At 38.9% G+C, this 25,852-nt stretch overlaps 1 protein-coding gene across 4 annotated transcripts in view; it reads left to right on the top strand.

Annotated features, from left to right (window-relative positions):
* Nucleotides 1-25,852, top strand: part of LTBP1 (latent transforming growth factor beta binding protein 1) — a 636,211-nt gene that overhangs the window by 541,425 nt on the left and 68,934 nt on the right. For 2 of the 4 annotated variants that reach the window (XM_006835152.1, XM_006835154.1), the window contains 2 exons: nucleotides 18,558-18,683; nucleotides 23,225-23,368. In XM_006835152.1, the coding sequence (XP_006835215.1) occupies nucleotides 18,558-18,683; nucleotides 23,225-23,368 (270 nt within the window). The remainder of the gene's footprint in view (nucleotides 1-18,557; nucleotides 18,684-23,224; nucleotides 23,369-25,852) is intronic. The other 2 variants (XM_006835155.1, XM_006835153.1) reach the window with 1 other exon arrangement.

Raw genomic sequence — 25,852 nt, 5'->3', positions numbered from 1 at the left:
TTATTAGAAAAGATAGTTCTATTTTATTTATGGCTTGCTAAGGGTCTTTATCATTTGTCTTGCAGAAATCTATCATTCGTTCTCCAGCTTCATTTCTATCAACAAGTCCAAATTTTCCAACTACTGGTCCCTCTCTTTGCTTCCTACTTTTGCATTCCAATCGCCAGTAATGAACAATACATCTTGATTGCATGTTTGATCGATTTCAGATTGAAAAAGTTGGTAGAATTCTTCTATTTCAACTTCACTGGCTTTAGAGGTTAGTGCATAAATTTGAATAACAGTGGTATTAACTGGGCTTCCCTGTAGGCGCATGGATATTAGCCTATCACTTATAGCATTGTACCTCATGACTGATCTGGATATGTTCTTTTTGACGATTAATGCAACACCATTCCTCTTCAACTTGTCATTCCTTGCATAGTAAACCATGTGGTAGTCAGATTCAAAATGACCAATACCAGTCCATTTCAGCTCACTAATGCCTAAGATATCGATGTTGATGCGTTCCATTTCATTGTTGACAACTTCCAATTTTCCCAGAGTCATACTTTGTACATTCCGTGTTCCAATTTTCAGTGGATGTTTACAGCTGTTTCTCTTCATTTTGCTTTGTGGCCCATTAGCAAATGAAGGTTCTGTGAGCTTTGCTCTACTTTGAGGAGGCATTTTTTTCCCCAGTCGCATTCTGAGTGCCTTCCCACCTTCCGGTCCTGTATCTGACAGTGTTTCTCTGCTATTCATAGAGTTTTCAGTGACTAGCGATTCGGAAGTGGTTTGTCACTCTTTCTTCCTAGTCTGTCTTTGTTTGGAAGCTCATCTGAAACCTGTCCACCATGGGTGACCCTGCTGGTTATTTAAAATACCGATGGCATAGTCCTCAGAATCACAGCAATTCAAACCACCACAACACAACAGACAGACGAGTGGCGGTTGTGTGGTCGCTGTTAAACATGAATCTCCTTGAGCTACTGCCCTTAAGTCCGGCTCAAAGGTGGGATTTCCATCCTTGGATGTCGCGTCAGTCAAGAGGCGGACGCGCAGCAGGGGTCACAGGGTTGTAATGAGACACTTTGGGCTGCGCTTATGGGTCTCTAAGTTAGTCGAGCCCGCCTCAAAGCCACGATCCAACAGCTAGGCCAGGACGGCGCCCTTGCATATTGACACCAAAAGGGTAAGAATAATCATTAATCACAAGACATATTCATTAGAATAAATGTTCACAATCATGAAACCAAGGTTTGATAATGCTTTGAAATCCATCCTGGACTACAGAAACCTGGTGGAAGACTACCTGGCTCAGCAAACAAGATTTTGAAAAAAAGGCGGGCATAGAAGAGGTGGGTACGTATTGCATTGGGCAAATCTGCTGCACAGGACCTTTTTAAAGTACTGAAGAGCAGAGATGTCAGCTTGAGGACTAAGGTACGCCTGACCCAAGCCATGGTATTTTCAATAACCTCATATGGATGTGAAAGCTGGACAGTGAATAAGGAAGATCATAGAAGAATTGATGCCTTTGAGTTATAGTGTTGGAGGAGAATACTGAAAGTGCCGTGGACTGCCAAAAGAACCAATAGATCTGTTTTGGAAGAAGTGCAACCAGAGTGCTCCTTGGAGGCCAAGGTGGCTAAGCTTCGTCTCTCCTACTTTGGGCACATTGTCTGGAGAGAACAGTCGCTGGAGAAGGATGTGATCATGCTGGGTAAGGTGGAGGGTCAGAGAAAAAGAGGAAGACCCCCAACGAGATGGATCAGCCAGGTGGCATCATTGATGGTGTCAAGTGTGGCAGCGGTAGTGAGGTTGGTCCAGGATCAGACATTGTTTCATTCTGCTGTGCATGGGGTCGCTATGAGTCGGTTCCAACTCGATGGCACCTGACAACAACAACAACAACAACAAAGGGTCTTTATCATGAATTAGGTATAGAATTTTAGCATACACATTTTATATATCTGTTGAAATGACTATAGTATTTTCTCATTTATGAATGTGGTGAATTATATTTATTTTATTTTATTTTTTTTTTTTTTAAAAACAAGGCAAAGGTTTATTTCTGGGTAGTAGTCCAAGCTGCTGATGTGGCAGGGTTATAGAACTGAGAGACCCAGAGCCTATCTGTCTTGTTGCTTGATTGTCTTCAACATGTAGTTTATACAACATGATTCAAGATAATTGCTCCTGTGTCCACCATCACACATGTGTTCCACAGGGCTTTGAACCAGTTTAGAATGATTCAGTAACTGCCATTATGAGCAAGGGCAGCGTATGTATTAATTACATCACAACTAAAGCTGGTACCCATGGTATTTCAAACCAAGTAGGAAACAAACAGCTGTGTGCACAAAGATGGCAGCCAACCACACTACTTTTAACATGTGTTGCTCTCCAGAGTCCTGCCAGTAATGTTGCTCTCCAAAAGTCCTACTGCAATCTTTCCTCCTGAAAATTTCAAGAGCCTGATGTGGGATATTGAATTACTGGTAGAATTCTGGAAAGCGACACACATTCAAAGTGGCATAATCAGCTGCCATCTTTGATCAGGCACGAGTTGTTTTTTTCCTATTCCAGTCAAAATACCACTGGGCAACATATTCGTTTGCTATGCAGCCGAATGTCTACTATTGAATTGTTTTGAGCAGGTTTGAGGACCTGGTATTCCAGCCAAATTGGTTGTATTTTAAAGCCTTCCTTTAATCCTGATGACATATAATCTAGTTTCCCAGATTACTTGCTCAGCATATAAATTCAATAACTATAATGAAATAATCCAGTTGATGAATACACCTTTTCTGATTTTAAACCATTCACTATCCTTTATTCTGTTTGAATGACTGCTTCTTGAACTATGTACAGGTTCCTCATGAGCCACAATAAGTGCAATGTTATCCACATTGTTATTATCCACATTGTTGAATTCATTTGCATCGTTAATAAAATACAGGTAAAACATCTTTCTGATACTCTTTGCTTTCAGCCAAGATCCGTCTGATGTAAGTAGTGATATTCCTTGTTCCGCATTCTCTTCTGACTCTGACTTGAATTTTTGGCAGTTTCCTATCAATGTACTGCTGCAACCATTTTTGAATGATTTTTCAGCAAAATTTTACCTGTGTGTGATATTAATGATATTGTGCGATGATTTTCCGTATTCCATTGAGTCACCTGTCTTTGGAGTGTGCAAAAATATGGATCTCTTTCAATTGATTGGTTAGGTATCTGCCTTATCAGTTTCTTAGCATAGATTTGTTGAAACATTTCAATTTATATTTTGTCAATTCCTGGAACTTTTTTTCTTGCCAGTGTCTTCAGTACAACTCAGACTTCTTCCTTCAATACCATCGGGTCCTTGATCATGTGAAATGAGTGAACATCCACCATTTCTTTTTGATACAGTTATGCTGTGCATTCTTTTTATCTATTTTGTCCATGTTGTTGTTGTTGTATGCCATCGAGTCAGTTCCAACTCACAGCAATGCTGTCTAAGGTTTCCAAGGAGTGGCTGGTGGATTTGAACAGCCGACGTTGCAGTTAGCAGTCCAATGCTTATCCTACAGCACATCAGAACTCCATTTGTCCATGAATAGTTCAATACTGCAACCTGAGTCCTGAAATTTTTTCTTTAATTCTTTCAGCTTGAGAAATACTGGGCATGTTTGGTTTGTTAGTTCCAGGTCTTTGCATACTGCATTATAATTCTTGAGCTGCCCTTTGAAATTTTCTGTTCAGCTTTTTAACTTCATCATTTCTTCCAGTCACTTTAGCTTCTCTACATTCAACACCAAGTTTCAAAGTCTCTCTGACATCTAGTTTGGTCTTCTCTTTCTTTCCTGTCTTTTTATGACCTTTCATTTTCTTCCTGTGGGATGTTCTTGGTATCATCCTCTGGTCTTCAGCCATTAGTGTCTAATGTATCAAATCTGTTCTTCAGATGGTCTTTAAATTCAGGTGGGAGATACTCACCGTTTTATTTTGTCTTGCTTGGACTTTTTAAATTTTTCTTCAGTTTCTGCCTCAAGTTACAGATGAGCAATTGGTGGTCTGTACCATAGTCAGCCCCTGGTCTTGTTTTAACTGATGTTACTGAGCTTCTCTATTGCCTCTTCCCACAGATTTAGTCAGTTTGATTCCTGTGTATTCTATTTGATGAGGTCCACATGTATAGTCAGTCACCTTTTATGGTGTTGCAAAAAGGTATTTGTAATGAATAAATCTTTGTACTTGCAAAAGTCTTTGATGTGATTTCCAGCATCATTTCTATCACCAAAGCCATATTTACCAGTTACATATCCTTCCTCTTTGTTTCCAACTTTCACATTCCAATTACCAGTAATCAATACAGCTTGATTACATGTTTTGGTGTTGGGGAAGTGTTAGATAAATACCACTTCCAGAAGCATATAGGCTTACATGGAGGATATGTTGAGAAATGGTAGCTTACCATTTTGATATATTTGTTTAATAAGGTTTCTATGATTTTTAGTAATACTTTTTCACTTACCATGTGCTTGTTGTTAAGTGCCATTGAGTCAGTTCTAGCCTATAGTGACCCAGTGTTTAGGGTTTCTGAGGAGCAGCTACTGAGCTTGAACAGTCAATCTTGCAGTTCAAATTGACTTTGCAGTCCAGCACATTAACAATACAGCCCCACACCAGGACTTCCTTACCATGTTGTTGTTGTGTTGTTATGTACTTCCAGTGTAACTTGGACTTCTTCCTCTAATACCACATTTCTTAATCAGACTCTACCTCCTGAAATAGTTGAAAATTGACCAATTATTTTTGGTATAATAACTTTTAATATTTCTTTCAGTGTTTACTGAGTTATTTTTGCCCATGGGATCCTTTAATATTGCAATCTAAATCTTACTTTTTTTCCTTTAGTTCTTCTAAAATGAGAAATGCTAGACATGCTCTTCTCTTTTGGTTTTCTAACTCCAGGTCTTTGCACATTTTGTTATATAAATATGTACTTTGTCTTCTTGAGACACCTTTTGAAATCTTCAGGGCTTCTCTTGAAAGGTTCTTTTTAACAATGACTGTGATGTCATTCTCCTTCAACTTGTCATTCCCAGCCATAGGGTTTTGTGATATGAAATGGCCAGTATCAATCTACTTCAGTTTACTAATACCTACACATGTCTATCTTCAAACCTTCTATTTCGTTTTTGACAACTACCTGTTTTCCTTGATGTGTACCTCATACTTGTACATGTCAATTATGAATGGATAGTTGCAGCTATAATCTTCTCATTTTCAGTCGTGTCACATCAATAAGTGAAAGTCTTGAAACCTGATTCCATTCATGTCATTAAGAGTGACTACTTTGAGAAAGCAGCTCTTCCCCATGCATATTTTGAGTATTTCTAATTTTGGCACTAATTTAAGGCTCATATTTTGGCACTATATTAGACAGTGCTTCACTGCTATTCATAAGGTTTTTTACTGGAAAATTTATTTAGAAGTAGATTGCAAATTCCATCTTCCTAGTCTGCCTTAGTCTAGATGCTCCGCTGAAACCTGGCTACTGTGGGTGACCCTGCTAATACTTGAAATACCAGTGACATAAATTCCAGAATCACAGCAACATGCAAGCCACCACTGTACACAAACTGACAGATGATACGTGAATGGATTGACTTCATAATATGTGCATATTATAAATCAAGTTACATATCAAATGTATAATATAAGTTGTGTGGTATGTTTCTGATCTTTCAAGACTCTTTTGAATACCCTTATGAGATTCTTATCATATCCATAATTATTTAGCTCTAACTCCTGTGGTTAGCTGGTTCAAATATTTATTTCCATTACTTTTTTAGCGAGATTTTCTCTACTTGAGTTCTTAGTTTTGTCCCTATTTTCATGAGAATCACATATAATGAATAGTAATTTTTATCAGAGCCCATAGAGATATAATATCTCAGAAGTTTTATAACTGAGAAAGCCATCTGTTGTCTTTCCATATGAATGACAACTATTTTGTTTATGGAGTTTTTTCAATTATGAATTATTTCCCATAAAACCATCCAGTGTAATTGAGACCAGCTTTATTTTACTTTTAAAGAGACAATATTTTCTTTTAGCTTTGTTGTTGTTGTTGAGGGATATCGAGTCGGTTCTGATCCATAGTGACCCTGTATAGGATTTCCAAGCAGTGGCTGGTGAGCTTGAACTGCTGACTTTGGGATTCAAACTGACTTTGCAGTCCAGCACATTAACCCACAGCGCCATACCAGGACGTGTTTCTTCTTGTTAGATAGCTGTAATATTTTCCTTAGCCTTGTAATTGTAGAGGATATGTCTGAGTATGGGGTCTTTATTTTATCAAGTACACAGTGAGCCTCTTCAATCTAGATATATAATCCTATAAAAATAAAAAGGTACATATTTTTAAAATCTTTTATATTTTCCTTTGATCCTTGCTTCTTTTACTGCTACTGTATTTTTTACTTACTTGATTCTTGTTTCTGTGACATCTACTTTATTTTGTCTTCAGGAATGCACTTTAAGTTAAGGATTCCTTAGTGAAAAATGTGGCCTGGGATGAGTGTGCACTCCTGGCAGAATAAATACCATGAACAAAGATTCAGAAACACAAAATAATGCATAGAGTTGGGAATGTTATAGGTAACTTAGTTTGGTTGAACATGTGAGAGGAATAAATTGATATGTAAGCTATGTATCACTGTACCTACTGGAGAGGCAGGCAAAGGCCAGATTGTAGAAGGCTTGCTTGTTTGTGTTGAACAAGTATTCAATGTGCCCCTTACACCCTAGTTTTTGGACAGACAGTGGAGAGTGAAACAGACACAATCTCTGCCTTCATGAAACTGCATGTGCAGGAGGCAAGTGATAAACAAATAAGTATTCCAGCATGCATGTGGCCATGAAACTGCTATGAGTGAAAGAGTAAGATCAGTGAGAAGCCAGAAGGAAAGCATCATTTTGACTGGAGAATATCTCTAAGGAAATGCCAAAAAATGTGTTTGCCAATGGAAGAGTTGGTTGGGGGTGACATTCCCAGATGGGATGAAGCATGCCCAGGTGGTGTTGTATCAAGGGCAAAAGCTCAGAGGCAGGGAACTATTTGGTGTACCCAGGAAAGTGAAAAAGGCCATGCTTGACACATAGTGAGAAGGAGGAATGATGAGGGATTAGGTAGGAGAGACAGAAACCAAAAAAGTGAGAAGGAATCCCAAAGCATATAGAACCACTGAATCTAATGAAAGGGCTGCTTCAAAAAGAACAGTAAGGAATACTACCAGTGAAGAGGTCTATTAAAGACTGTAATCAAGAAGAATTTCTTAGATTTTAAAAAGTGCTAACCTTACCAGGAGCAGTTTCAACAGAGCTCTCTATATGAGAGCCACCCAAGATTGACTTGTAAAGTTAATGAGAAGTGAGGACAAAATGTATAGACAACTTGAAGACATTAACTGTTAAAAGGAAGTGAGACTTGTGGTTTTGGCTGAAAGGACTGTGGAGGAGGAAGTAAGCTGTTTGTTAATTTTCAGATGGAGACAACAAGAGATGTTTGGTTCTGATGGAACTATCCAATAGAAATGAAAAGAAGGGGGTGGGAGATGAGGGGTGGATGGGCCAGGTAGAAGGTCAAATTTCTTGAGCTTCAAAGAACATGTATCAAAGGTCTTTATACTATTATTGTTGTTGTTGTTGTTGTTAAGTGCCGTCGAGTCGGTTCCGACCCATAGCGACCCTGTATAGGGTTTCCAAGGAGTAACTGGTGAAGTTGAACCACCTACCTTGTAGTTCAAACGGCTTTGCAGTCTGGTGCATTAACCCACAGCACCACACAAAACTGAAGATAGTTCAGCATAAAGTTACTCATTCACTATGTCATTAGTGAGGATGGAGGTAGGGTGACAGTGGTGGAAAGTATAAACACCAGTTAGGAATTTCCTATTCATTCAAATCCAAAAACTGAATAAGGTTGATGTCTTAGGCAGGGTTCTCCAGAGAAGCAAAGTCAAAGAAGCTTATATATGTAAAAATAATTTGTTATTGCTGTTGTAAATGCTATCGTGTCAGATCTGACTATGGCAATCTTGTCTAGGGTTTCCGAGGAGCAGCTGGTGGGCTTGAACTGCAAACTTTCCAGGTAGCAGCCCAATGCTTATCCTAAATTACTACACAGAACCCCATATATAGATAGAGAAGTTTATATCAAGGAAATGGCTCACACAGTTGTTAGAGGTAGGCTAATTCCAAGTCCATGGGTCAGTTGTCAGGCGGAGGCATCTTTTCAGTCAGGTAGCTGCAGGAGCTGATGAACCCAAGATGGCAGGGCAGACAGCAGACTTCTGGTTGCAGAGGTGAATGAATGCAAGGTCAGCAGGGAAGATGTCAGGCTGCTGATGACTCCCAGGACCGGCAGCCAATATAACAGGACACTGGTGCAAGTCCAAAGAATAGGAGGTCAGATAATGACGAGCCAGATGCAGGTTCCAGACCCAGCAAAAAGCAAGCAGGCTTTACTTTAGTGTCTAATCTATTGGAAGCAGGCTATACCCTCAAGGAGACTTCAGATTGGCTGGCTGCTCATATCAGATCACATCATGAAAGTGATTACACATATTGTTGTTGTTAAGGGCCATTGAGTTGATTCCCTCCCATGATGCCCTGTATATGGTTTCCGAGGAGCAGCTGGTGAGTTTCAACTGCTAACCTTGTGGTTCACACTGACCTGTGGTTGAGTATTTGTTCTATAGTGCCATACCAGGACTCCAATGATACATGTTAGATCCACTGAGAATCTTGGCCCCGTCAAGTTGCAACAAAACCTTTAACCATCACAGTTGAAGGGGAGGAGAGAGATGGGAGATACAACCAAGAGATAAAATCTGAAGGATGTAGTAATTGGATGTGGAGAGGTAATCAAGAATGACACCCGCCTTTTTGGATCAGAGGACTTGGATGATGTTTTGAGTGGTGGTGGTGGTGGTTATGTCCCATGGAGTCAGATATTTTTAACTATGGTGAATGTATGTCGTCCACGTAATGGTTGATAAAAATCAGAGTGAGGTTTTAGTTTAGTTTCTCTGGCACTTAGAACTAATTCCAGAAAGGAAATGCGAGACTGCTCTGGGTAATTTTTAGAAGGATAAGTAAATGTCATTAAAGTAGTAGTCTTCAAGGCTGGTAAAAACAATCTTTCATTGATCAGCCTTGTTTTCTGGAATTTATGTGTTAGAAAGTTGGATGAGAGATACCTTGCTACGTTCTTCAGAAGATTACTTTTCTTAGACCACTAGTTTTCAAAACACTTTTGTGACCATGAAGGTCTTGTCCTTCTCTGCCAGGCAAAAGCATGGCAGTAAGACTGCACAAGGACCTCGTCTTTCACTGTTTTCTGGCCCATCCCCACTTCCCAGAACAAAAGTTATTTTTCATAACACATATGGCCCATATTTTCTAGCCTTGCTGGTGTTGCCAGACCACAGTGGACCATTTTAAAAGGCTCTTTCCATATGCTATTGTATTGTCTGGACCATTTCCAAATTCCCTTTTTAAGTTTCTATTGGATGAATTTGAGGTTTGTTTTATTTATTTATTTTTTAGGGCCCTGTGCTCATCTCCCATTTAACACTGGCTTCCCTCTTATGTTGTGAGAGAGACCTTAATCTCTTTTGGGCTAGCAGCCATGCCATTTGAAAATTCCTTTTGGGCAGCTATTCAGCTCGTTTAACATCTTTCAATCCCACTTCTTGGCTGGGATTTACTGTCTCCTGGTCCGGCTTCTGTTCCTTTCAGTAAGAAGTGTGAGGGCTTCATTTCCCTTGAAGCGGGAACCCTATATCCTTTCCAGTATAGGCCCCTTCTCTTTGGATCTGTTTTCCTATGATCCTGGCACCAAATATTTAACCAGTTCCAGTTGGTCAGGAAAACCTGGACTGAAGTAGTGGGGCATTTCCTTTTGTGGAGAGATCCAGGGCACTAACACTAGACACAGCCTGGGCAACTGCTGAGACTTACACTTCCTTCGTTCCTGAGGGACTTTTCTTCCAAGTGTCTCCTCAAAAAGCATACTCTTCAGGGCTTTTGATACCTCTGGTAATTAGATTTTTGGTCTGATGATATTTCTTGCTTTAAGGGCAAAGATTCAGAGAGTGTTTTATTAAACTGAAAGTCAGAAAGTGACGGATCAAGGAGTACAGAGTGTGTATTCTACTTTGTTGTTGTCCTTAAGTGCCGTCAAGTCAGTTCTGACTCATAGCAACCCTGTATAGGGTTTCCAAGGAGCATCTGGTGAGTTTGAACTGCCGGCCTTGTGGTTCACAGTCCAGTGCTGATACTACCTATGCCATACCAGGCACTTGGATAGTGAACAAATTCCAGTAAGTTTAATGGGCTCAAATTTGGTGAATTGTCATCACCATTCCAGAACTGCCTTTTGTAACCATTGTTGAGGAAGCGAGAGGATGTAATGGACAAAGCCACAACTTTGTTCAGATGTTTGTTCCATTGCCTGCTCTACTGTTAACTATTTGCATACCTTAATGCAAATTTCTCTTCTCAATGCCTCAGTTTTCTGGTTCTTGAAATGGAAGGGTTGAACTAGATAATACTCAAGTCTAATGCCTCAAGTTTAGATGAACTGTATGATTCATCTATATATATACTCTAATGACAGGAAGGTCTTTTCTTCCCAACATACAGTTGCTGTGGATATTTTCCTGTGAAGGCTTTGCTACTCAATGTAGCACTCCCATTCCCATCAGCTGCCTCTTCTGAGTGACCTAGCATCAGGAAGAAGGCTCGCTAGTGAGCGTTTCTCTCATAGTTAGATATGTCTTGCTCAAAATGGGGAAGAAGCAAATCAATAAAACAAAGGTAGGCAATGTTAAGGTTCCAATATTTCACTTGGAACAAAAAAAACCCCTAAAGAATGTGCCTGAGAAAAAGAAAGCCAAATCATTTTACTGCTGAAGTACACACAAATACTCCTGTTTTACTATACACTTAGACTTTTCTGGATGTAACACAGAAAATGTCATGGACCCGCTGAAGTTTATATGCTGTGAATTTCATTGCTGAGGTCCTGGAACATCGCTTTAATTTCTTGGTCAGTAAACAAGCTTTAGTTCACCCCAGCCCCTTTTAGAAAACCATGCCTCCTTTCAGTACTGTTTCCTTATTTCATAGTTCACTTTCCCAGAGTGGTAGAGTGACATCCACTCTCTGGCCTTGAACCTTTATTTGAGAGTTAGGGCACATGTTGAAGTTCTATTTGTATTTGCAGCCTCCATAATAATAAGCAATGTTGTTATTAAGTGCCCTCAAGTCGATTCCAACTCATAGGAGTGGCTAGTGGGTTTGAACTGTCAGCCTTGCAATTAGCAGTCCCATGCTTATCCTAAAGCTCCACAACAGGACTCCATCATAAGCAACAGGCTTTGAAAAACTTTGGGTCCATTGAGAAATTTGTTAAGGAAAAAGCATAAGGATAAGGAAATTGAATCTGCCAAATACTTCTAAAGTTGTTGCTGTTGTTAGGTTTTACTGAGATGATTTTCAACTCATAGTGACCCCATATGACAGAGTAAAACTGTGTCAGCAGGTTTTCTAGATTGTAATCTTTATGGGAGGAAATCATCAGGTCTTTTTCCAGGGGAGGCACTGAGTGGGTTTGAATCATCAACTTTCAGTTACCAGCTGAATGGTTAACCATTATGTCACCAGGATTCCTTTCTCTATAGTTACCTTACTTGAACTGTGGACTTGTCAGATATTGACACTATTGCCATTAGTCTGGAAATGAACTCACCCCATGGATCAGTTTTCAGCTTTACAGTAGACAGCTGGACTAGTCACCATGCAGTATATAGTTCAAACCCACCAGCCACTCAGCATTTTCCCAAGGACAAAGTTCAGAATGGTGAGGAAAGGAGGAGGAGTCGGAACAGGAAACACCAGGAGAAAGTGGGATGAGGTGTTTCACAGTGGGGATTGCAGTCAGTGAGATGAAACAAAGTACATGCATTGTTGAATGGAAAATTGATCTGCTCTCTAAACTTTCACCCAATTCACAATTTAAAAAACCAAAAGACTTGTTTAAAAAAAAAAAAAGAAGAAAGGAGTCACTGGCAGTTCCAACACACCCCTGGCTATAGGCAGTTACTCTTTCTGACATTTAAGCTATTTTGTTTCTTTTGAAGTCACATGAATGATCTAGTTTCCTTAGTATGTATAATTTTTTTCTAATCCATGGCCACTGAAACATTAATATTAATATCTACTTTGTTCAGTAAAATACAGATACAAATAGCAACAGTTAAATAAAAATAAAAAAAACCAAGCCTTTGTGAACAGTTGTGTATGTGATTCACCCAGATAGTCTACTGAGAGATGACAAGAGATTTACTCCTAGGATCACTGATTTGTTAGATAGTATTATTAATAATAATATTATACATGACTCATATATCCACAAGAAAAATTGCTTTGGTAATTTAGTAGAGTCAGTCACCCTTCATGAACCAGAACACTGTGATACTTCAATTCTACAAAATTTAGTTTAATTTTCATAATTCAACTCCAACAAAATAGACTTGTTTCTCTTGCCCATTTAATGGAGGTTACATAAGCACTGGAACTCAAGGTCAGCTTGAACTGCAAGGGCGGCGGTTCAAACTCACCAGCCACTCCTCGGAAACTAGACAGGTTTGCTATGAGTTACAATCGACTCAACAGCACTTAACAACAACAACATTTTGGTGAGGCTTTTATTTTAACATAACAAATATTCTTGACAGGTTTTATCTTGTGATTTTGGTTTTACACAGTTAATTGTAGCCTCTCATCATTTTGTTTATAGGTAGAGCTCACAGTAGAATATATATCAGTTCGTATCATAAAAGTAAATTCAATAAAATGAAGTACTTGTTTTCTTTATTTGCTTTGTAAAATAATACAGGTCATTAGAGAATTAAAGCATGTGTTATCTTCTTGTTAAGCTATACCTAAGCTTGTTGTGGAAAGCATGGAACTGCTAAGAGTTACATTACAATTGGCCCTTGAACAGTATGGGTTTGAACTGCACATGTCCCTTTATGCGAGGAATTTTTCAATAAGTACATTGGAATCGTTTTTGGAGATTTGCAATAAATTGAAAAACTCATAAATGAACCGCATAGCCTAGAAATATCAAACAAATTAAGAAAAAGCCTGGTATGTCATGAATGTATAAAATATATATAGATACTAGACTCTTCTATCATTTACTTCCATAGAATTTATACAAATTTATTATAAAAACTTACAGACCATAATCACTCCATTTGCAGTTAATAAAAATTTAAATAAATGTAAAAATACAGTATTAAGTCATAACTGCATATAATTAACTCTACTACATACTGTTAAATTCTGTCAAGTTGGTCCTGGCTCATAATGACTCTGTATAGGGTTTTCAAGGAGCGGCTGGTGAGTTGGAACCATCAAACATGTGGTTCAAACTAACCTTGTGGTCAAGTGCTTATCCTACAGGGCCACTCCAGGATTCCACTGCATACTGTACTACTGTAATAATTTCTCAGCCGTTTCCTGCTATTGCAGTGAGCTCTAATGTTGCCAGTATCCTCTTAAAATGTTGTATAATGCTAATCATCTGTGTGAGCACTTCATTTCTCTAGTAAGTGTTATATCACAGTAAAACAGTTATCTGTCACAGTTATCCCAAAATTTCCATCATGTCTACTAGCTCAAGACCGTAAACCTTGACTAACATGATGGTCCTGGTGTGGCGCTGTGGGTTAATGGGCCAGACTGCAAAGCCATTTGAACTGCAAGGTCGGCAGTTCAAGCTCACCAGCTGTTCCTTGGAAACCCTATAAAGGATCACTGTGAGTCGGAACTGACTCGATGGCACTTAACAACAACAATCCTTACAAAGTGCCAATAGTGATGCTGTAAGTGCCCCTAAGAAACAGACTCAAGTCATGACATTACAAGAAAAAGTTACATTACTTGATGTGTATCGTAGATTGAATTCTACAGCTGTGGTTGTCCACCATCTCAAGATAAATGAATCCAGTGTAAGGACCATTGTTTATTTAAAAAAGGAAATGTGTGAAAGTGCTGCTGTACCACCAGGTGCAAAACCCTTGTTATTGTTGAGAAATAACCTTTTTGTCTCCTACTGAAATGCAGCGTTTTTGTGGGTGCAGTATATAATACATACACAAAATATTTTAACCACCGGTTTATGCTATCATTCAAGTTTCAGGTTAACAGAGGCTATTTAGTAGTTAAGTTTTGGGGGAGTCAAAAATAGTACACTGATTTTTGACTAACTGGGACTGGTACCCCTAGTTCCCATATTACTAGGATCAACTGTATATCATTTTATTTAAATTCTGTTTCTTGAAGGCCTAATCTCCAGCAGTCATTCCACATTCATTTTTCCTATTCATTCAAATATAAAAAAAAAAACCTGGTCATTTAAACTTTCTCTGTTAATTACTGTTAGTAAGCTTGAGAAAGAATATAAGACACTCAGCAATTTATATCTGGCCCTGGGACTGTGTATCATTGGTCAATTATTCAGTTCCTGTGCACGTAACAAGAAGACATAACTTAGCTTAATTGTATAAAATGAACAAAAATTACATAGGATTAATAAAAAGGAAAGCAAGAAATTTCACTTCAAGTGTCTCGATTAAAAAGCCACTAGATTTCTAGTAGTTACTTTCCTTTCCTCTTTCTTCCCAATCTCTTGCCCATTTTAGTAGCAGAATGAGCTGTTGGTGGGGTTTAGCTGAAGTGAACAATGCTGTAAAGTATCCCTGACAGGCACAGTGATGTGCAGAAATGTGTGTGGTGCCCAACACTCCTGCTCCTGGAGTAGTAAGGAGGAGGTTCTGCTTGAGCTGACACACACCTGAAGGGCAAGGAGGAGTAGCTGAGCAAGCAAATAGATAACTTGCTAGTGGAGAAAGGAGTGCACACCAAGTCAGTCAGAAATAAAAAACATGGTAGAGTTTTCATAGAACTCTAGTAGACCAGTGTGGCTGGAATGTAAAGTGGGGAGGAGGCTGTGCTGGGAACTATGGCCAGACATGTGGTCAGGTGCCAGATGACAAAGAGTAATCGATTATCTGTGAATGAAGAAGGGTCATATCGTCTACCCAGCAAATGATACCGAACCATCTAAGCAAAGAAGCTGGGAACTATGGCCAGACATGTGGCCAGGTGTCAGATGACAAATAGTAATTGATTCTCTGTAAAGGAAGAGGGGTCATATCTTCTACCCAGCAAATGATACTGAAGCATCTAAGCAAAGAAGTGGCCCTAACAGATAAGCCTTTTAGAAAGAGCACATTGGCAGCAATTTGGATGAGACGAAGGGAGGCAGGACCTGAGATGGGGAAACCATTAGGAGAGGATGGATACTCCAGGAGAGATGGATACAAGGGCCGGATAGGAGAGGGGCGAGGTTATGAAGAGTAGGAGAGAGGGAAGGGCTCAGATGACACTGCAATTTCTGGCCTTGTTGGAGTCACTGATGAAGGGACTCTAGGAGAAACGGGGGTGAAATAAGAAGGGGCAAGCTGATAAGTTCATTTGTTGTGAGCAAGTCTAATAGGTGTTAGGTAAATGGTCTTTAAGGATAGAAGTCAAGCCTTTAGAGAGCCTGGGACATCATCAGAGTTGAAGTGATAATTGTGTTCCTAAGTTTCCTTCCAGCCCTTAAATCTCTTGGCTCCAATCAGTACCACAATCTTTGACAAACGCCCATTTCAATGAGGCTAAAATGAGCAGTGGCCTGTGTTAAGTGATTTGGTGACATGATGCAGTTTCTCTTTTCATGGTTGTAATCAGTAAATAAATTTTCATTCCAATCCTGTGCTGACACTGAAAATCACAGCAGATTTATTGAGTGTCTTTGTGTAGATGCTGCAAGGGAGACTCATTGTTAAAAAATACGTGCTAAATATCAGTTGCTAAGTCCACTGAGCTTTTCAGTTCAAGTAGGGGGAAGGAGTTAAGATATTGAGGCCTCCAAAAGAAGGATGCAGGTGAGAGGAATTCCTCACTAAGGAAATGGAGAGATTAGTAGGAAGACAACTTTGAGTTTGAGATTATGACAGATGATCAAATTGGACTTAGTTATGAGTAAGCAGTGTACTTCAGAAAGACTCCTGGCTGCAGATGAAAATTTGGGATTCATCCGAGGCTGTGGTAATTGAAGTTGAGAAAATCTGAGGAGGGTGGAGAGGGAGAACTGAGGATGTAGCAGATCTCAGGGGGCTTGGGCTTTGGCGGAAACCCTCCTTCAGGCTCTGAAAGTGTGAGGGTAAGCCAGAGTGGTTAAAGGTAGGAGAACAAGAATGGTACTCTTTCATGCAACATGGGAGGGAAGAGGTCATGGAGGGGTGACAGCCAGCTAGAGGTCAGGCAGATGATGACTAACTGGCAGTTGATCATTGGATGCAGTGGTGGCCAGTGATTGTTGGTCATTCCCAGCGGAGCTTCCATTGGATAAAGTGTTAGTAGGTCAGAGTCATTAAAGATGAGGAGAAGGAGAAGCAAGTGGAGAGAGAACTATAATAATTATGATCGTATTATTATTATAGGCACAGCATTATTGTTATTAATGAACTTGATTCTCACTCCTAGTGACTCCGTGTGTGCAGAGCGAAACTGCTTTAAGAGTTTTTAAGGCTGCGGTAACCTTTCAGAAGCAGGTTGTCCAGCCTGTCTACTGTGGCACCTCTGGGTGGGTTTGAACTGCCAACCTTTTGACTAGTAGTCAATCACTTAACTGTTCATAGCACCTAGGGATGACATATGAAAGAGCTTCAAAAATTTATGGAAACATGGAATTAAAAGATAATGTAATTTTTCCATGAACCTTTTGAAACCCCCTTATATATTTATATATAACAAATATATGTGAACAAGTGCAATGGTGTTACTATTGGCATATTTATATTCCTATAACAGTATCTTCACAGTATTCTAAGATGAACATCCCAGTATTATTATTTTTGTTATTACAATTTTCCTTGGGCAGATGAGGGGTATTAGGAAATGAAGGCATTGAGTGGAGCGCATCCTTTGGAGATATTTTGCAGTGAAATTAGTAGTAGAATAGTACAGTAGCTAGGGTGGCATTGTGGTCATATGAAACATTTTTCAAGAGCTTTGAACAGTGTTTGAAGGCAGTGAAGGGACGGACAGAGCCAGGAGAGAAATAGCTGAAGAAGCTAGATGAAATTTAACCAACGGGACTGGAAGGCAAGGAGAGGTTGTTAAGGATGAAAGAAAAGGCCAGCCTTAAGAGGAAAAGAGACACAGTTTATTTTTATTTGATAAACTTAAGAAAACTTTGATGGAATAACTAACTCATGTTTTGCAATTCAAAAGTGAGATCATCTCAGAACTTACAATTGGTAGTATCATTGTTGGAAAATTAAGAAGGTAAGTGAGACATGCCAAAAGTAGTGGTGTATTCTTTTTCTTCTACAATGTTTATTAGACTTGCTTTTAAACATTACAATTAACTCCCCTTAGACTAAAATCTGTCCTTGGCCATTTCATTTTCATTTTCTTTATCACTGGAACATAAATATATGATTTTCATCACACATTTTTGGTGCGTTACATGCATTTGTTAATTGCTTCTCTGAAAACCTGTATTTTGTAACTGTTAAGCCCAGAATCAGAACGATTTCTAAAAAGAGCAGGGGACTTAGCAGCTGAAAGTATGTATTGTAGACATAAACTAAGAGGATAGAAAATAATTAATAGAGAAAAAAATTCTCAGTTACTAGGGTAAAGAAGACTTTTATCTAAAATTTTGGTTGTAATTTTACAATTGAGACTTTTTTTTTTATTTGAACATTCTTATTTATGGAAACAAAGATCAATTTTTACCATCATGTTTATGGAGGACAAAGTGAATTCTCAAGTTGGCCTCTGGCTAATCAGTTACAGCAGCATTGACATTTAGGACCTTGAGTGGTTGTCACTTGGTAACAGGAAATCATTTCTGGTGCATAATTGGGATTGGCTGGCTGCCTTGTGGAATTCACAGAGTCTCTCTCTTGACGTCATATGAATACTGTTTAGACTTGGTCAAGGTCATCTACAAGTTTGAATAAACCATTGCCCAGGAAGGCTAGAGTTGCTCCAGCCACAACTCTGCAGATAGAACTATCTGTGTTTACCACAACCAAAAAACAGAGACAGTATTTTTCCCCATGTTTTCACCATATCCGCCTTGGAAACAGAAAGATGAAAACACGTACAAAATACTGACAGTGGCGATTGCCGAGGTCGTTGCAGTTTGGAAACACTTCCTGTGTTTTGAAAAGTGAATGTTTTCTGTTAGACTCTACCGGTTTGGCCATGACGACGTTTCCATCACAACATTTTATTTATATATAAAATGTTTTAAAAGTACTTCTTATGTAAGCACGATCATCTCATACTAATCATGACCTGTGGAACACCTCTGTCCATCATTAATGTCTGGTGTTTGTCATCCTGTATTTGTTTTGTGTCTGACGTCAATGTCTTTTTTGCAGATATTGATGAGTGTGTAAACAACACTGTTTGTGACAGTCATGGGTTTTGTGACAATACGGCTGGCTCCTTCCGCTGCCTCTGTTATCAGGGCTTTCAGGCCCCACAGGATGGGCAAGGGTGTGTGGGTGAGTGTTTAGATTTTTTTCCCAAAAATGTTTCACATCCCCTTATTGGTAAGAAATTAAGTCATTAACAACAGGAGAGATGATAATAAGCAAGATAACATGGGCAAAATTGTGTCACAATTTCATTTTTCTCATATAGTTTTGGGATATGTAAAAATCACCTATCGTTTCTGAAATGGCCAGGCACATGAAGAAATGTCTAAATATAATTTTAAATTTTAGCGTATTTTTCGAAAGAACATCTGTTCAAGCCTTTAGCAGAGTGTGCAGAACTCTGTAGTCCCTCCCACACAGGAAATAGAGTCTGGTGTGTGGTATAACTTGTCTGTCTTCAAAATGCACCTTCGTAGGCAGTGCATTTAAAGAACAGTGTTGGCAAGAGCTTCAGTTTCCAGGAATGACACCCGTAAAATGATGCTTTGGACTATGTAACTATATTTCTTCAGTCTGTCCTGGGATTGAAAAGCCTGGAAAGAATCTTGAATACCATCAGATGTTCTAGAATATGTTCCAACACATTCTCATATTAAAGAAGAGATTTTTTCATTTCAGTTTCGGATTAGCTGTGATTTCTCCAAATCTGATTCATTACAGAACACATTTGCAGTTAGAACAAGTAAATGAGGAGGATAAGAAAGGTTACTAAATTCAAAACTTCACAGAATGAGACAAAGCCTTTCTTTTTTAAATTCTAGGAAAATGTTTTTACTACAGGGCAGATGACCCATGAGGAGGAGTCAGTAACTTGTTAGTTTGAAAATGTGCTATTAAAGAATTAGTTCATTTGACAATCCAGATTAAACTGGGGAACAAAATATATTCAGATGTTTAATGATCATATCACTTGAATAGAATTGTTTTTATGGGATTAATTCTGAAACATTATTTATTCCCAATCACAAAAACTATGCACAAAGCTGTGATGCGATTTTGAACAGAAGCATCTGCCATTCAAAGACCATGTATACAAACTCAGACACCTCCTCATTGATATAATCCTTGTTGTGAATGGCTATCATCTCCCCAATTTTTAGGGTGCATTTCTCTTTTAAAACATGCTGGTGTATCATCACTAACACATGGGATTAGTTTGCCATGTAACATGAGGACGAGGAAGCAATTATACATATAGGTCGTTTATGAACAGTCATGTAACCTCTTTAGTCTTCAGTTCTCAGGGATGGGGATTCCTTTAAAAAGTGAAGGAATTGTACTCAGGGCTTGTTAAGTCTTCATTCAGCTGCAAATTTCTCTGACCTGTAATAGTCACTAGATGGTATGTTTCAAGCATGAGTAGAAATTGCTAATATTTAAATATTTTTTTAAATGTTGCCTTTCCCTTTATTCACATCACTGAAGAAAAAGCCAAATCAAAGAATTCAAAAGAAAACATGTTAGTCAATTTGGTCTTTGAACATTGAATCAAATTTTTTTCTTGGTTAAGTAATAACTGAATTAGAGAAAGGCATCAATCCAAAGTAGGAAGACAGCATAGTTCATTGCAGTTCAGCATTTGCTACTGAGCATCTACTAGATGGGTTCAAGATGGAGCAAGGTCAAAGAGGAAATCCCTCTGCTTGAGTGGGAGATGCAAACACACTGGTTATTTTGATGACAAGTAATGTGTGTCACTACTGTTGTTGTTAAGTGCCGTCGAGTCGGTTCCGACCCATAGCGACCCTGTATAGGGTTTCCGAGGGTGTAAATCCTTACGGGAGTAGAAAGCCTCATCTTTCTCCCGTGGAGCGGCTGGTAGTTTCTAACCGCTGACCTTAAGGTTCGCAGCCCGATTCGTAACCACTACGCTACCAGAGCTCCTTGTGTGTCACTACTAGGAAGGTATATATCCAGCGTACTTTCAAGAGAGAAATCATTGGCGATATCCCCGTATTTACAAAAGACAGATGAGTGGTGGAGTCACAAGAAAATGTAGCTAGTTTATAATACAGCAAAGGCTTTCCTAGTCTCAATTCTGATTTCCACTGTGGTCTCTTTTCCACACAACACATGTTATAAAATTTATCTGACATTCGCTTAATATTTTGACTACAGTAAGTCATAGGGCCTGGCCTCTACTGACATTCTCAGCTTCACTAGTTCCTTCCTCACCTTGTACATTACAGCAGCATGATGCTGTTTTGGGTTGCTTGTGTCATTGTGCAATTACTTGGCTGACTTTGCTTTTTCCACTCTTGTGGCTGTGAATAAACTCGCAACTTTCCCTTCCCTGTGCCTGGATTCATCCCCCTGATTCTTGAAGTCTAAGGCTAGGTGTCATCTCCTCCTCTTCGCTGCCCTGATCATGTCTCACTTGCAAGCTGAGTTGTGGCCAATCCTCCTGCTCTTATAACACTGTCAGTAAACATCAATATCAGCACTTAAGCAACTTTGAGGTGGGGTAGAGATAATTTAATTATGTGAATGGCCCCCTTTTCCAAGGCCACAGGTTCCATGTGATGGAAGATTTTCTCTGTCCTGGATCTGGCACATTTTTTAAAGTAATAACTATTGATGTAGCAGACATTGAACCATAGCTTCTGTGCCCCTGGTCATTACTCACTTCTAACCATCCAGATGAACACCTCAAACCCATATTAATGTTTCAGTTTAGCACATGAAACACCAGCCTCAGGGAAGGAATTTTGGTAATCATTTGGTGAACTCAGCCAATTCCATCTTATCTGGCTGCTAAGTCATTCTAAATGCTAACCTAGCACCTGTTATATGCACTTCGCCATACTGGGTACTGTGAGCAATTCTGATACTAGTAACCAGGAAACCAGCCTTTGGCCACATGTCTCTTCTACCTTGAACTTACATTAGCTTTATCTTTACTCATCTTTCAGATCTTGGCTCAAATGTCACATCCCTAACCCATGACTGCACTTAAGGTCGACTGCTTTTTAAGTTTCAATCCTAGCACCTACTACAGCTTTTAAAATGATCTAATCCATTTCCCTGACTTGACTATAAGCTCTGTGAAGGCAGGCATTGGGCCTGCCTGACTCACCACTGTCTCTCCAAAGCCTGGATCTTAAAAGTAAACTAGAATACAATTCTTGATTGAATGAGTACAGTCTGGAGGGAGAAGTTTCAATAGCTGTGTAAAGTTGGAAGGTAGACAGTTCTGTTTGACATTTGTATAAAATCGGTCACTGTAAATTAGCAAATGTCTAAAGCCCATTTTTCTAGTCTAAATTATAACTGTCTAAGTTGATTAATACACCAAGCCTCTGCTTTATTTTGTATTGCAATGTCGTTTCATAAGCTAAGCCCAACTCACTGAGCTTATATCTGTTTATATACCAAGTGAAATGGAAAACTGAGGTAATTGTCTTAATAAGTCAAGATACATAAACTTATTCGTCCAGTTAAGAAAATATAACAGGTGAAAACTGAATTTGTTACTTTTCTGAGTGATTTGAATAATTGCTCAAATTCTTAACTTTGTATGAACCCTCATTCAAAGAGTGTGCTTATAAAAGCTGATGTTTGTACATGTCCAGTGCATAAAATGCATGACTATTTTGGATGTTAAGTCAGAACTGACTTACTGAACTGGACACTCATTAGTGAAATTTCTTAAGAGTAGAAAAGATAAAAGATAGTATTGGACTAGGTCAAGTCTCCCTATACAATAGTGTACATGTGTAATTTTGAGTAAAATCCTTGACTGTATTTTCAGTATCTTATATTTAACTATAGAAGAAAAGGAGTCCTGGTGTGGCATTGCAGGATAATGCGCTAGACTGCAAGTTTGGTTTGAACCACAATGTCAGTAGTTCAAACTCACCAGACACTCCTCAGAAACCCTATACAGGGTCATTGTGAGTCAAAATTGACTCAACAGCATTTAACACCAACAACATAGAAGAAAATAATTTGACTAAATAAATGAGGAATATCAACAGAATTTTAAAAGGTACAGTGAAATCAGTGATAAGTTATTGAACAAATTTTTTTCACTTGTATGGTTAATTTTGAACAAGTAATATTTATAGTTTTCTTTTCCTTTACCTGTTAAAGGGATACACAATCTGAATTCTGCTTGTAAATTAAAGACATTTTGGCTGCTAGAGAACTGTGTTTTCAGACAGTTAAGTAGATTGAAAATAGTTGAGAAAGAATCTAAAATATCCTGTGGTTTCTGAATTAATGGTGTTTTTCATTATATTTAGATTAAGAACTGAGAGTGGAATATTGGTTCATTTAAGATCACATTATGTTAAAAAGTCATAGAAGACAAAATAGTGTGTCAAAAGGTACATCCGTCTCTTGCAATATAATTTCATGGTGTGCCTTAAAATTAGAACGGTTGTTTAGAACCTTTGCTTTGCATTCCCATGGTCCTTTCATGCAAGCCAAGTAATAGCTGTGTCTGCCTATAAGAACCCTTTCCCTAAAAGAGCAGGAGGGCTTTGATTGCCCACTGGGGATCCCCTCTTTTCCAGCAGACACGACCAGTCTTGGCACAGCTAGTAAAATAAAGAGCTGTCAGGAATGAGGCACACATCTAAACTGACCCATGCTCCCTTTTCCAGATGTGAACGAATGTGAACTGCTCAGTGGCGTGTGTGGCGAAGCCTTCTGTGAAAACGTGGAGGGGTCCTTCCTGTGTGTGTGTGAAGATGAAAACCAGGAGTACAGCCCCATGACTGGGCAGTGCCGCTCACGGGCCTCCGAAGGTAAGTCACAGGGGTACTTGCGTTAAGGATGGAGGTCACCTTTCAGGGGCTAGACTTTCACAGTTTTAAGCTAAACACTCCAGGGTTGAGGTAAGAAATAACCAAAGGTTCCACCACAGTGTTGCATCTGTACTCTTTTCTTTCCATGCCTGCTTTAGCAATGGACTTAGGCTTTATTTTCACCATTATTCCTGTGGTTAAATGCTGTCAAGTTCTGATTGACAGTGACTCTGTGTAGAGTTTCCAAGGGGCAGCTGGTGGATTTAAACTGCCAGCCTTTTGGTTTAGCAGTTCAGTACTTAACCTACAGTGCCACATTAGGACTCTATTTGGACTGTTGTTGTTGTTGTTGTTAAGTGCCGTAGAGTCAATTCCAACCCATAGCGACCCTGTGTAGGGTTTCCAAGGAACAGTTGGTGAGCATGAACCGCCAACCTTGCAGTTCAAACGACTTGGCAGTCTGATGCATTAGCCCACGGCACCACACCAGGACTCCCTATTTGGACTAGATGGCCTCTAATGTGTTTTTCTATCTAGAGACACCATGAATAGAGTAAAGTATCCAAAATTACAACACATTTGCTGGGATGGCTTAAAATTAAGAGTGCTTTCAGCTCAGGGTTTACTATGGTATCATCTTATTAAATTGCATAATCCTCCTTTCTCAATCCCTTAGAGAAAAGTATTTTGACACTTCTGTAAATTAAAAGCAACATATAGGCCTCTTGGGATCTACAAAGACTCTTACTTGGAATTGCTAAGGTGTTTTTCCAGAACTTGGCCTAGAAAGTTAACAGTGTTTACATTTGTATAAAACTTGAGTTAGGCTGTGTCATCATGTCATGAATTGAGAGGGAGAACTGACAGTTGTCCAGATAAATTAATCACTTTTCAGATCACCCTTTTACTTTGTGCCATATTGCTATAGCTTGATTACATTTGAAGGAATGCAAAAGACCAAATGATACTTTCAAAGCTACATAAAATGAACCTAAAACATTTGACTTTTTTGCTTAATCTCATTCAATTGTTATCCATGTTTCTATAGTAACTTCCATGACTCCCCTATAGGATATTAGTCTTGTGACAAGTATAAAGTAACTATTTTTGCAAATAATAAGTAAAATATAAACATACTTCCATCCACACATATTTTTTCTTCTCAATTATTAAATAGACAAATGTGAGGGGTGCAGAATTAGTGAACAGATAGTAACTCAAAAACACTATCCATGGCTCGGGGTAGGGAGAGGGAAAGTGGGATTCACAGCTTAGTGAACACTGAACATCTTTCAAGGATGATGTACCAAAAGGAAATGGTTGATGTTCAACCGTTTCAAGAGGTAGAATATGATCAAGATGATACCGAAGGAAGATGTCCAAGGTACAATGAAGAAGTTGGCAAAGAACAAGGAACCAGGATTTGATGGAATAAAAATTGAAATCTTTCAATAAAGTGAGGCAGCACAGGAGGCACTCACTCATCTATGCCAAGCAATTTGGAAGACAACTATCTGGCGAACTGATTAGAAGAGATCCATAGGGCAATTCAAAGAATTTGCTATTATACCGAATAAAATGTTTTTGTACCAAATATAAACAAACTTTTTGAACTGCAATTCAAATTAATTTCAGCTATCTTTCATAGCTATACCTTCTTCAATGTACATTGCTGTTAGTTGCCATGGAGTTGATTCTGATTCAGTACAACCCTAGACTAGAAAGGCTCCAAGGGGTTTTCAAGGCTATGCCGTCTTGGAAGCAGATTGCCAAATCTATTTTTCAAGTTGCCTCTGGGTTAGTTTGAACCTGTTGGATAGTAGATTGCTTAACCGTTTGTACCACCAAGACACCTCTGAAGTTTGCACAGATTTTTTTTTTTTAATTTAAGGTTTTTATTGTGGATTGAGTGAAAGTTTATAGGGCACATCATCAGTTTTACATTCAACAATTCATGTAACTTGTTTCATTATATTGATTATAATCTCCTCCATATACCATCAGTTAAAAGTATTTCTCTTTATCCACTTTAGCTTTAAAAAAACAAAACAAAACACACACAAACAAAAATAACCCACTCAGGCATATATAATAATTTACATCTCCAAAGGGCGCATTCTGCAAGTCTGCTCCTGGTCAGCAGTTCTTAGTCCTTCTCTTCTTAGTTGATGAATCTAGAGTTCTCAGCCGCTCCCCCTCTCCATGCCCCCATCTCTGCTTCTATCTCTGGTGGTACTGCTTCTCTGGATAAGGTCCTGCATTCTGCTTGTGCGTTTCTCTCTTGATGGTCCTGTTGTTGTTGTTAAGTGCCGTTGAGTCAGCTCAAACCCATAGCGACCCTGTACAGGGTTTCCGAGGGTGTAAATCTTTACGGGAGTAGAAAGCCTCATCTGGACTGTAAGATTAACCACTCCCCTTTTTTTGTTACAAAACTTCTACCTTTACAATTGTGACAGTCGCGATTAGTCATGATAACAGTTATTC

The sequence above is a fragment of the Chrysochloris asiatica genome, unplaced genomic scaffold (assembly GCF_000296735.1).
Source record: "Chrysochloris asiatica unplaced genomic scaffold, ChrAsi1.0 scaffold00016, whole genome shotgun sequence".
Lineage (NCBI taxonomy): Eukaryota > Metazoa > Chordata > Mammalia > Afrosoricida > Chrysochloridae > Chrysochloris > Chrysochloris asiatica.
The sequence above is the reverse complement of the archived record's forward strand: the minus strand, read 5'-3'. Positions and strand labels throughout refer to the sequence as shown.